Source organism: Nomascus leucogenys, chromosome 21 (genome assembly GCF_006542625.1).
Source record: "Nomascus leucogenys isolate Asia chromosome 21, Asia_NLE_v1, whole genome shotgun sequence".
NCBI classification, from domain to species: domain Eukaryota; kingdom Metazoa; phylum Chordata; class Mammalia; order Primates; family Hylobatidae; genus Nomascus; species Nomascus leucogenys.
Window position 1 is genome coordinate 81,676,603 of NC_044401.1, and position 13,407 is coordinate 81,690,009.

The 13,407-nt window shown below is 36.0% G+C and overlaps 1 protein-coding gene and 1 long non-coding RNA gene across 6 annotated transcripts in view; one reads left to right on the plus strand and one right to left on the minus strand.

Moving 5' to 3' along the window:
* Window positions 1–13,407, plus strand: part of C21H3orf67 (chromosome 21 C3orf67 homolog) — a 277,954-nt gene that overhangs the window by 146,812 nt on the left and 117,735 nt on the right. For all 5 annotated transcript variants that reach the window (XM_030801948.1, XM_030801947.1, XM_030801951.1 and 2 more), the window contains one exon: window positions 4,828–4,992. In XM_030801948.1, the coding sequence (XP_030657808.1) occupies window positions 4,828–4,992 (165 nt within the window). The remainder of the gene's footprint in view (window positions 1–4,827; window positions 4,993–13,407) is intronic.
* Window positions 1–13,407, minus strand: part of LOC115832146 — a 173,699-nt gene that overhangs the window by 113,796 nt on the left and 46,496 nt on the right. The window lies entirely within an intron of this gene.

Consider the following 13,407-nt stretch of genomic DNA (forward strand, 5'->3'; position numbering starts at 1 on the left):
ACCCAATACAGGAGCACCCAGATTCATAAAACAAGTCCTGAGTGACCTACAAAGAGACTTAGACTCCCACACAATAATAATGGGAGATTTTAACACCCTACTGTCAACATTAGACAGATCAACAAGACAGAAAGTTAACAAGGATACCCAGGAATTGAACTCAGCTCTGCACCAAGCGAACCTAATAGACATCTACAAAACTCTCCACCCCAAATCAACAGAATATACATTTTTTTCAGCACCACATCACACCTATTCCAAAATTAACCACATAGTTGGAAGTAAAGCTCTCCTCAGCAAATGTAAAAGAACAGAAATTATAACAAACTGTCTCTCAGACCACAGTGCAATCGAACTAGAACTCAGGATTAAGAAACTCACTCAAAACCACTCGACTACATGGAAACTGAACAACCTGCTCCTGAATGACTACGGGGTACATAATGAAATGAAGGCAGAAATAAAGATGTTCTTTGAAACCAAGGAGAACAAAGACACAACATACCAGAATCTCTGGGACACATTCAAAGCAGTGTGTAGAGGGAAATTTATAGCACTAAATGCCCACAAGAGAAAGCAGGAAAGATCGACACGCTAACATCACAATTAAAAGAGCTAGAAAAGCAAGGGCAAACACATTCAAAAGCTAGCAGAAGGCAAGAAATAACTAAAATCAGAGCAGAACTGAAGGAAATAGAGACACAAAAAACCCTTCAAAAAGTTAATGAATCCAGGAGCTGGTTTTTTGAAAAGATCAACAAGATTGATAGACCGCTAGCAAGACTAATAAAGAACAAAAGAGAGAAGAATCAAATAGACACAATAAAAAATGATAAAGGGGATATCACCACCGATCCCACACAAAGACAATCTACCACCAGAGAATACTACAAACGCCTCTACACAAATAAACTAGAAAATCTAGAAGAAATGGATAACTTCCTCGACAAATACACCCTCCCAAGACTAAACCAGGAAGAAGTTGAATCTCTGAATAGACCAATAACAGGCTCTGAAATTGTGGCAATAATCAATAGCTTACCAACCAAAAAGAGTCCAGGACCTGATGGATTCACAGCCGAATTCTACCAGAGGTACAAGGAGGAACTGGTACCATTCCTTCTGAAACTATTCCAATTGATAGAAAAAGAGGGAATCCTCCCTAACACATTTTATGAGGCCAGCATCATCCTGATACCAAAGCCTGGCAGAGACATGACCAAAAAAGAGAATTTCAGACCAATATCCTTGATGAACATTGCTGCAAAAATCCTCAATAAAATACTGGCAAACCGAATCCAGCAGCACATCAAAAAGCTTATCCACCATGATCAAGTGGGCTTCATCCCTGGGATGCAAGGCTGGTTCAACATACGCAAATTAATAAATGTAATCCAGCATATAAACAGAGCCAAAGACAAAAACCACATGATTATCTCAATAGATGCAGAAAAGGCCTTTGACAAAATTCAACAACCCTTCATGCTAACAACTCTCAATAAATTAGGTATTGATGGGACGTATCTCAAAATAATAAGAGCTATCTATAACAAACCCACAGCCAATATCATACTGAATGGGCAAAAACTGGAAGCATTCCCTTTTAAAATGGGCACAAGACTGGGATGCCCTCTCTCACCACTCCTGTTCAACATAGTGTTGGAAGTTCTGGCCAGGGCAATGAGGCAGGAGAAAGAAATAAAGGGTATTCAATTAGGAAAAGAGGAAGTCAAACTGTCCCTGTTTGCAGATGACATGATTGTATATCTAGAAAACCCCATTGTCTCAGCCCAAAATCTCCTCAAGCTGATAAGCAACTTCAGCAAAGTCTCAGGATACAAAATCAATGTACAAAAATCACAAGCATTCTTGTACACCAATCACAGAGAGCCAAATCATGAGTGAACTCCCATTCACAATTGCTTCAAAGAGAATAAAATACCTAGGAATCCAACTTACAAGGGATGTGAAGGACCTCTTCAAGGAGAACTACAAACCACTGCTCAGTGAAATAAAAGAGGATACAAACAAATGGAAGAACATTCCATGCTCATGGGTTGGAAGAATCAATATCATGAAAATGGCTATACTGCCCAAGGTAATTTATAGATTCAATGCCATCCCCATCAAGCTACCAATGACTTTCTTCACAGAATTGGAAAAAACTACTTTAAAGTTCATATAGAACCGAAAAAGAGCCCGCATCGCCAAGTCAATCCTAAGCCAAAAGAACAAAGCTGGAGGCATCACGCTACCTGACTTAAACTATACTACAAGGCTACAGTAACCAAAACAGCATGGTACTGGTACCACAACAGAGACATAGATCAATGGAACAGAACAGAGCCCTCAGAAATAATGCCACATATCTACAACTATCTGATCTTTGACAAACCTGACAAAAACAAGCAATGGGGAAAGGATTCCCTATTTAATAAATGGTGCTGGGAAAACTGGCTAGCCATATGTAGAAAGCTGAAACTGGATCCCTTCCTTACACCTTATACAAAAATTAATTGAAGATGGATTAAAGACTTAAATGTTAGACCTAAAACCATTAAAATCCTACAAGAAAACCTAGGCAATACCATTCAGGACATAGGCGTGGGCAAGGACTTCATGTCTAAAACACCAAAAGCAATGGCAACAAAAGCCAAAATTGACAAATGGGATCTAATTAAACTAAAGAGCTTCTGCACAGCAAAAGAAACTACCATCAGAGTGAACAGGCAACCTACAAAATGGGAGAAAATTTTTGCAACCTACTCATCTGACAAAGGGCTAATATCCAGAATCTACAATGAACTCCAACAAATTTACAAGAAAAAAACAAACAACCCCATCAAAAAGTGGGCGAAGGACATGAACAGACACTTTTCAAAAGAAGACATTTATGCAGCCAAAAAAAAACGTGAGAAAATGCTCATCATCACTGGCCATCAGAGAAATGCAAATCAAAACCACAATGAGATACCATCTCACACTAGTTAGAATGGCGATCATTAAAAAGTCAGGAAACAACAGGTGCTGGAGAGGATATGGAGAAATAGGAGCACTTTTACACTGTTGGTGGGACTGTAAACTAGTTCAACCATTGTGGAAGTCAGTGTGGCGATTTCTCAGGGATCTAGAACTAGAAATACCATTTGACCCAGCCATCTCATTACTGGGTATATACCCAAAGGACTATAAATCATGCTGCTATAAAGACACATGCACACGTATGTTTATTGTGGCACTATTCACAATAGCAAAGACTTGGAACCAACCCAAATGTCCAACAACGATAGACTGGATTAAGAAAATGTGGCACATATACACCATGGAATACTATGCAGCCATAAAAAATGATGAGTTCTTGTCCTTTGTAGGGACATGGATGAAACTGGAAACCATCATTCTCAGTAAACTATCGCAAGGACAAAAAACCAAACACCGCATATTCTCACTCATAGGTGGGAATTGAACAATGAGAACACATGGACACAGGAAGGGGAACATCACACTCCGGGGACTATTGTGGGGTTGGGGGAGGGGGGAGGGACAGCATTAGGAGATACACCTAATGCTAAATGATGAGTTAATGGGTGCAGCACACCAACATGGCACATGGATACATATGTAACAAACCCACACATTGTGCACATGACCCTAAAACTTAAAGTATAATAATAATAAAAAAAAAAAAAAGTTGATCTCTTAGAAGTAAAAAGAAGTACAGAGGATACTAGATGCTGGGAATGGTAGGGGGAAGGGAGGGGTAGGGAAAGATTTATTAAAGAATACAAATGTATGGCTAGATAAGAGGAATACCACTGTAAGAGGACTATAGTTAACAATAATATGTTATATACTTTCAAATAGATAGGAAGATATTGACTGTACCCACCAAAAAGGAATGATAAATATTTGCGATGATGAATATGCTCATTACCCTGATCTGTTCACCATATATTATGTGTATCTAAACATCACTATGAATATGTACAACTCCTATTTGTCAATTAAAAAACAATTTTTAAGAGAAAATTAATATACCCATACAAAAATGTATGAATGAAGTTAAAATAAAATATCATTGTAAGTATAATAAGCTATTATTTTGAAAATATTAAAAGGTAAGATGTTAACAGAGGAAGCTGGGTGAAGGGTAAGAAGAAACTCTGAACTTTTTTTTAACTTTTCTAAAAGTCTAAAATTATTTCAAATAAAAAGTTAAAAAATTAATTTACCCATATAATGGCTGTGGTGCTTAGTTTATTCAGTATCTTTGTACTTATTGATCTCGTATAAATAAGCTGATGTGAGGGACTGCATTAGGAGATATACCTAATGCTAAATGACGAGTTAATGGGTGCAGGAAATCAACATGGCACATGGATACATATGTAACAAACCTGCACATTGTGCACATGTACCCTAAAACCTAAAGTATAATAAAAATAAAAAATAAAAAAATAAAAAAATAAGCTGATGTACTCCCAGAAATCTTAAATGGCACATACCTAACTAGTTCTCTCAAGTCACACCTCTAGTATTGAAAAGAAAATATGGAATATTTCCAATGCATGCTCTTATTTGTATAGTTCTCTGAACTTGCTCCATATGGTGTAAGCTTTATCTCATTTAATCATGTCTAGCCTAGGAAGTAAGCAGTAAAATTATCATGCTCATTTTACAGATGAGAAAATCAGGGCTGAAAGGTTGAATAACTCATACAAAGTCATATGCTAAAATCTTTAATTTTAATTGATTTCATTTATATGATATGTCCATTTGGCAGAAATGGCTTACATTTTGAAAATGAATGTTTGTCTTTATTTCCAGCTGTCTGTGGTGTTCCCTTTTCAACAGATGAGCCTACAGATATTATACCACGAAGCTGTCAGCTAATGACAGATGTTCCACATGTCACACAGCTGCTAAACATGACTAAACTTCGCCAATCTGAAATAAAATTTGGAGGCCATCCTCTAAGATCAGCAGAATCAGGTAGACAATCAGGCACCTAAATTATAAGTGTAATATGTCTGCATCTCCCCCATAAAGTGTGACTTCCTCCAAAAAGGGCACTGTCCCTCATTCTTCTATATCCTTAGCACTTAACAGAGTATACTTGCCACATACCAGGCCAGGGGCTACAAACTCAGATTACTAACAAGGCCAGGAGGATAACATAAATGAATAAAGTGGGCTGGTTGCCTGAGTATTTGACACATAGAAATATTTTCAACTTCAGCAGTGAGAGAAATGGTTATGGTATTTCGGGAAACAGTAACTTTAACCACTGTGCAAATAATACATTGAATTGCAGTTAACACTCAGCCCCTGTGAGGGAGTTGTAGGGAGTGGTGGGGACTGAAGCCAACTGGAAGCTCCCTCAGTCTAGAAGGGAGAGCCACAGTTCAGTTCTGGCCGGTGTCGCCTTTCAAAAAGGCAGGCCCGGTCTCACCAGATCTCCCATTTTTTTTCAAGAGGAGCTGGATACGTGAATGTTTATGATAAATCTCCCAATTTTAAAACATTGTCTAAAATTTTTTGAAAACACTCCATGGGCCAAACAAAACATGTCAGGGCTGCCGGTGTTCTACCTCTGTGATAGACACCAGAGCTGTTGACCAAATTAATGAGTAGTACTTACAAATGAAGAAATTTAATATTGTCTAGATGAATGGTTCTCTACCTATATGTTAGAATCACCTCCTTACAGGTTAGAGACATTTTTAATGTCAAAATTTTTTTTTCTGATGTCTATGCCCCAGAGATTCTGATTTAATTGGCCTAGGATGGACCACTGGATCACTTATCCAACAAAAGTCATGTGGTTCAGGTGACACTCACAAACACTGAAGTATTTGAATGAAAGGTAAAATGATGGTGGTAATCACAGGACATGTATGGAGGAAGAAGTAGATCTTGAAAGTATCCAACCTATACTTATATAAATAAGTATTTGTAATAAATAAATAGATGTGAGGTTGTTGGAAGTGTAAGATGGAGCAGAAGACTGAGCAAAGACAAAGAGACAGCAAAATGGGTAGATAAGTTTACTGAGGGATTAATAAGAGGAAGGGCCTTAGGATAAGCAGAGTGACTGTGTTGGAAGAACACGAGAGAAATGGGCTTCAATATCCTAAGGTAGAGAAATGATAACTTCTGTTTTAGGAAGTTGAATTTAACAGCAGGATTCAAGGTGAATTTTGAAATCAAGTGATACCAGAGATTAAGTAGCACAACTAAGACGTCTTTGCAGCAATCTAGGCTTAAAACGGCAAAGGCCCAGACTCACAGTAGCTTTGAAAGTGGAAAGCAATGGCCCTGAGAGCAACTGCCAGGAAAACTGGCAAGACTTAGTGATTCTCAGGTGATAGATGGGGATGAGAGTGGTCAAAGTTTGAAGGAGGTCAAGGAGAAACAAGAGAAGGGAGATGACTATGATATGAAAATTTCAAAAGTGAACTCATTTTATTCTCTATACTTATTCCATGTTCATTTATTCTTGGGATGTTTTCTATATGTCAATCTTCATCATATTACATGTCCTAAATTGTATATTCCCAGAGAATTGGGACCAATTTGGTAACCTTTTCAGTATAAATCCTGCACACAACTATGTATAAATAAGCAATACATTATTTAGCCCTTTATTATGACATTTCCAAACTTACAGAAAATTCGAGAGAATGTATGATGAACAACCCGTGTACCCAATCACCTGCTTCCACAGTTACCAACTTTAGTTAGAACTTTTTGATAGCAACACAGGCACACACAATGGGAATTTGTATGCTTACTATATATACTATATTTAGACAGAGAGAGACTGTATACAATCCATGGTCGTTAAAGAGCCTTGAGAAAATAAATACATAAAAGGATTAAAAAGATCTGACTACCCAGACAGCTACTGTAAACACTTTGGGTCGCAATTCAATCTGAATGGAAGATGTACCACAGAATAAAATAAGAGTGTGTTCTATAACAAATGCTATATCTGTATCTAATATGTTATGATAACTTTCAATAACAAATGCGAAACTATAAAACGTATCAGATAATTGTTTGCCATTGTAAATGCTTTTTTTTCTAGCTTAATGTTTTAAGAATTAATTATGTCTTTAAATGAAAGTGCCAGTCTCTATCCACATATTTTAAGTGTCTTTTTCAATTTAAAGTTGAAGGACACTTATAATGTGTGAAATTAAATGGGAATTTGGGTAACTATTAATTGCATCACTAACTCAGTTATAATTAAACACAAACTTTTTCATAGGCCGTATCTGAACCCAACTCATAAGAGGATATTAATATATATTTTGCAATTTCCATAAATGGGCTCTCAATGCATAATAGTGAACTTGAGTCATATATACAGAAATGAATAATTGTCATCTAATAGCCTATTTCTTCTGCTCTGTGAATCCCAATTATATTTATATTCATTTGTAACCATAGGGTTTATGATTGCACTTCTTAAGTAAATCTCATTGCACATGTATGCCAGCTAAGATTACACAAACATAAATTGCACTTTGTGGTTCTCTTTCTGTAAATACTTTTCAGTTGCTGATTTTGACATTTGTGAGCTTTGAAGCTTACTATCAGTGAATATTGTAATAATTCTTGTTCTTTGTGTAAGCCATTTCAAAGGTGTAGCTAATGAATAATGCCCAAGGACAGGCTTTTTAATCATGGGAAAGCCAAGAGATATTTCTTCATTTGAACTACTTGTTTTTGTGTCTTTCTAAAAGGTGGACTCCCCACAATGAGATTTGAATTGCATGAGAGAATGTGTTCTCTTTAATTAACTATGGACTACTCATGTAAATTGTGATATTTTATTATGAATGCACATATTGAGAGATCCCAGTGAAACCTCTAGAGAAAGAAGTAGCTGTTTTCTGTGGGTGCTTTCTAGTGTTTTCACACAAGCTGGAAAGGAAACCTTAAAACTTGTAACTGTTTTGTAGTGCATTTTGTTGAATAGCATATAACTTGATCAAGAGCTTTTAATGAAAGTAATAAAATAATTGTGTTTCCAAAAACCATGCATTCACACTATTCACTTTGTCAATTCCCAGTGCACATTAACTAATAACTATTGTAGAAGACTGTGGAGTCTGATGATCTTATTTTCATTAATGGGACCCCAGTTTAAATGAACCAGAGAATCAGATCTGGTTATTGAAGTTGAGCATTCAGCTACTAGTGACAAGATGCAGTGGTCCACTAAGCACAAATTAAAACTAGTAACTGACTTAAAAATTACAAGGCAGTCTTCCCAAGTGCCCTCCTGTCCACAGCAGCTATCTTCTTGGATTTTTACTGCTTTTTAAATGAGAAGAGACTGACATCCCTAGCTCCTAGCACAATTGCAAATGAGTAAATTAATGCATCAAGAAAAAAACATGAAATAATCATCTAACTATTTTTGGCAATGGTGAAATCCTTACTAAAAATTCTTCTTTTGGTTCCACACTATGAAAGCAAGATTCAGATTTTTAAAAATCTACTGTGAAGTAGGAGATCTTAAAAGGAGAAGGAGTTAGATTCTGACTTCAGAATAAATCAAGACACTCTTTAATTTCTTCTTTTCTAAACTCAGACTTTTGCTTAGCCTTGTCTTAGGATGGTTGGTTAAAGATATCTCACAATCTTTAGTTCCAATGTGTGATAATTCAAAATAAACTCAGTCGTCTCTTAGGTTTGAATCGTATATCCTCTTTGCCTATCTTCAATAAAAGTGAAACGTAACTAGTCACATTCTTTTGTCAAAAAAATTTTAAGTGTGAAATAATATCCGTTGAATATGGATCTTATTTATCAATATCTGTGGAATCTGTTACAACAAAGATGACACAAACCATTTATAGAGTGAATTTTAATTTTTCTGTAAAATTTCTGCCAAATATTGAAAAAAATTTAATAATATAAAACATAATATTAAATATTAAATTCATTTAATCAGTTTGACAATTGTGTTACTTTTGCAGGATTGACTCAAACCTATTTTTACATTTCTCCTTTAGATATTTATGACTACATTGCTTGTAATAACAAAAATCCAGAGACAAACTACTTGTGTACAGTAGGGAATTGACTCAATAACCACACAATAAGATATCATGCAGCTGTACAAAGAATGACCTGCTCTGCCTGTGATGGCCTGGAAAGGTCTCAAAGCTGTGTCAGTCAGTGAAAAATAGAAACCAAGAATGTTGTTTCAGTATGATCTCATTGATAGAAATAAAAAAGATAGTTACCTACATATGATATATGCATAAAATTTTTAAGGAAACACAGGAAACTTGATAATTACTTTTGAGAACAGGGACTAGTGGAGGCAGGGGCAGTGAGAAAAGACTTTTACTTCTAGTATCATATCCTTCTCTATTACAGATTTTAATTTTCCAACTATATTCATGATTGATGTCAATGATTGTATGATGTCAGAGTAATTATGGGATATTTCTAGTTTCTTCTTTATACTTTTCTGTATTTTGAAAAATTCTAAGACTTGCTATAAAATTAAAATATGTTTCTCTGTTTAATATCAATATTTTTAATTAAAACATATAATAAGAAAGAAATCCAGAATTATTAACAAAGTAAAGTCTATGTATAGTTAAATATTAAACAACTTTTTAGTTTATGGTTTAATAGGGAAATATATAATATATGGTTATTTACACTATATCAGTATGAATTTTGAGATATTTTAGTTGAACTGTGAATTTTCAGATACTTTTTCACTACTGGTGAACTCGGGGCTCTAATAATCAGTGCCCTCCACCAACCCCCATGACACTCTTTCTGTCACATCACCCAGTTTTTGACTTTCAGCACAGCATTTATCACTACCTGATATTTTCTTATTTACTTGATTGCTTCCTTGTTGCTGTCTCCCCCACTAAAATGTAAGCCTGAGAACTGCAGGGTCCTATTTATTGTTGTATTCCTAGCACCTAGCTCAATGCTTAGTACTTACCAAGAGCTCAGTAAATATTTACTGATTGAGTGATTAAATGAATGAATGAAATACTAGCCAAATAATTGGAGCAGATTAGGGTATTTAGCAATAAATCATTATCATTATCATCAGAACTACCATTTAGTAGTTGTTATTGTGTTCTAAGCACTGAACCCTTTATGTAGTTTATACATTTAATCCTCTCTCACACACTTTTATGTAGATACCATTATAATCACCCTTTTTATGATTGACACATAATAATTGTACATATTTATGGGGTACAACATGATATTTCAATGCATGTACACACTGTGTAATGATCAAATCAGAGAAGTTAACATATCCATCATCTTAAGCATTTATTGTTTCTTGGTGATGAGAACATTCGAAACCTTTCTTCTAGCTGTTTTGAAATATACAGTAGATTATCGTTAACTCTACTCAATAATCACTATTTTGTAGATGAGGGAACTGAGGCTTGCAGAGATCAAATAGTGAGCATTGGGCCTAGGATTTGACCAGGTAGGCTGGTTTCAGAGGTGCATTCTTTTTTTTTTTTTTGGAGACGGAGTCTCGCTCAGTCGCCCACGCTGGAGTGCAGTGGCGCAATCTCGGCTCACTGCAAGCTCCATCTCCTGGGTTCACGCCATTCTCCTGCCTCAGCCTCCTGAGTAGCTGGGACTACAGGCGCCCACCACCACCCCCGGCTAATTTTTTGTATTTTTAGTAGAGATGGAGTTTCACCATTCACAGGATGGTCTCGATCTCCTGACCTTGTGATCCACCCCCCTCAGCCTCCCAGAGTGCTGGGATTACAGGTGTGAGCCACCGCCCCCAGCGCAGAGGTGCATTCTTAACTACTGACTCCCTTTAAGCAATTTCTCATGACCATAATAGTTTTAAGCAACATCTTCCTGGGAAGCTTTCTTCTCCTCTTCTCTTGCCCTATTTCCAAGCCCAAATGATGGAAATTATCTACCACGGCTTGTAAATAAGCTGTGCTAGTGATTCAAAATGGAAAGTTTCCTTGAAATGATAAACTTGTTTCCCTAAAAAAAAGTTCTTTGCTCATTAAGAGTAAAGAAAAAAAGTAGGCTAATTCTGACTCTTTAATAAATTAAGAGTTTATAAAGAAAAGCAATATCCTGTGCTTTATTACTTTTTATCTTGTCTAAATATCCTAACTTTACCCACAAATGATATTTATACATTGTCTAAGGTCCTACTCCAGTTCACAGGAGAAAGAGATCTAATTTTAGCTTTTAATATTATTTTATTGCCTTTCAAAAAGTGTCTTAAACTTTTTATTAATGAGGTAAGGCTAAGTTCTGGTTTTAATTATTTGCAAAAGTTAAGACATTTTAATTGCCTAGGGCCCTTCCTGCTTTAGTCATTTGCCTATTTGCTTTTCTTTTCATTGTGCTTTCTGGGTTTACAGACTGACAGTCCTCCAACAGGTCTAAGAAAGTTTTTCATTAAAATACTTTGCACTGGGCATGCACTCTCAAATTAGCCACAGTTCCCCTACATTCTGCATGTGCCTGCTTGCCATGTACATGTTACCTGCCTGGCACTGAAGCCACTTCAGTTTGCCCTGCTCCCTTTTCCATGCCCTCCCCAGTCCCCACAGCCCTATTTTTTCCCTCTGAAAATGGATATTATGGTATTATGTTCTGTGTTGGATTCCTCATAAACCCCATTAGTCCTCATCACATGCACTTAATTATCATATTCGTGCAGTGTTGATACTTACCTATACAATTATTAATAAACCCAGTTTTTCAGGTAGCAAAACAAAAATTTTTAGTTAAATAGCTTTACAAAATTGCATAGAAAATAAGTGGGAGAATTGGAAAATATGGGAAGAACCTGCTTCGGTGCCCCCGATCCACAGAGGGCATCATCATATGTGATTTAAAACACACACACACAAAGAGGCATTGGGGTGCTTGGCTTCTGAGCCCCCGCTCGGAGCATGGACAGATCTCTAAACATTGCGAGCCTCAGTTTCTTCTTCTGTAGACATGAAATCATAACACCACACAGGTGATTGGAAATTGCAGAGAGATTGAGCATGTATCCTGATATCCATCTTCCTTTAAGTCTCAAGTTGAACGTTATTTCTCCTACCCCAAAGACTAGATATGAAGCTCCTGTTAAACACACTTAGAACCTTTCAGACTGTTCCTTCATAGCTCTTATCACAGCTATAATCGTGTAGTTATTTATAAATTACTTGCTTTAACATCTATCTGCCCCGTTAGACTGTGAGCTCTTTGAAGGAGGTGGCTGTGTCCACCTTACCCGCTGTCTTACACAGTACTAGGGCAATACATGCCCGACTAAATGCCTGGTCACTGCTCAAATTGTGGATGAAGGAAGGAATAAATGACTGTGAACAGACTTAGTAAACTGTTAAATACTATTCACAATGGAAGGTGTTAATAGCATATTTACTAGGTAATTAATAACATTACTCCCTACTGGGCACAGTGTTTAACACGTTACATGCATTGTTTCATGTGCTCCAACAAAAATACCATGACTTCAGTACTATGATTATCCCAATCTTACGGATGAAGAGATGAGGCTTAGAAAGGTTAAGTACCTTTTCTAAAATAATACTGCTGTACAAGATCAGCCTTTTTTGTATTTGTTACGTTCTTAATAACAATGCACATATACCGCAATGAAAAGCAATCCAATTCAAAGTCTGGACTTTTGGTACCAGCTTTAATTCTAATTTGATTGTTAGATAACAGATGTAAGTCTTGAGCATGGCCCCTCAGTGATTAGATACGAAAATTCAGCAGGTTTTTCTGGTTAAGCTTTGAAAACCGTGCAAACTTAAATGACTATAATAATTAGAACATTGTATCTTGAGACAAAAATGAATGTTTATTTTTCTAAAAGACAATTAGAGAGTAGACCCTCAGGTTTTACAATCTAACTACAAAGGCATGTACCCCTCAGTAAAATAGGAAAATAATTAGTGGTAACATCTCTGACCTACACCAAGTTCATTTTCCGCAAACTCAAGGAAATGAAACGCCTAGAGCATGACTTTAATCTAATCTTGATTTTTAACCTTATATTATGCATATTGATATCAACTCTTAAAAGAGCTCCTTTTAGAATTCAAAAGCACGCATTTCTGCTTGTAGTTTTCTTTTATTAAGATTTTTCTCATTATGGAAACTTTGTCTCTTCTACTTTTTATTTTAGAAACCAAGGTTCTAAATTACTTTTCTTAGTAGATGTTAATTAAGACCCGATTATGGTAGATGCATAGCACAATACATGTTTATAGAGATAATTGTGAGAATTAATATGATTATACACAGATTTATTAAAGTGAAGCAGGATTTAAGAATTGGTGTGTTCATTATAACAAGGTCTATTAAAGAGACACTAAATAGTGGAATATTGGTATA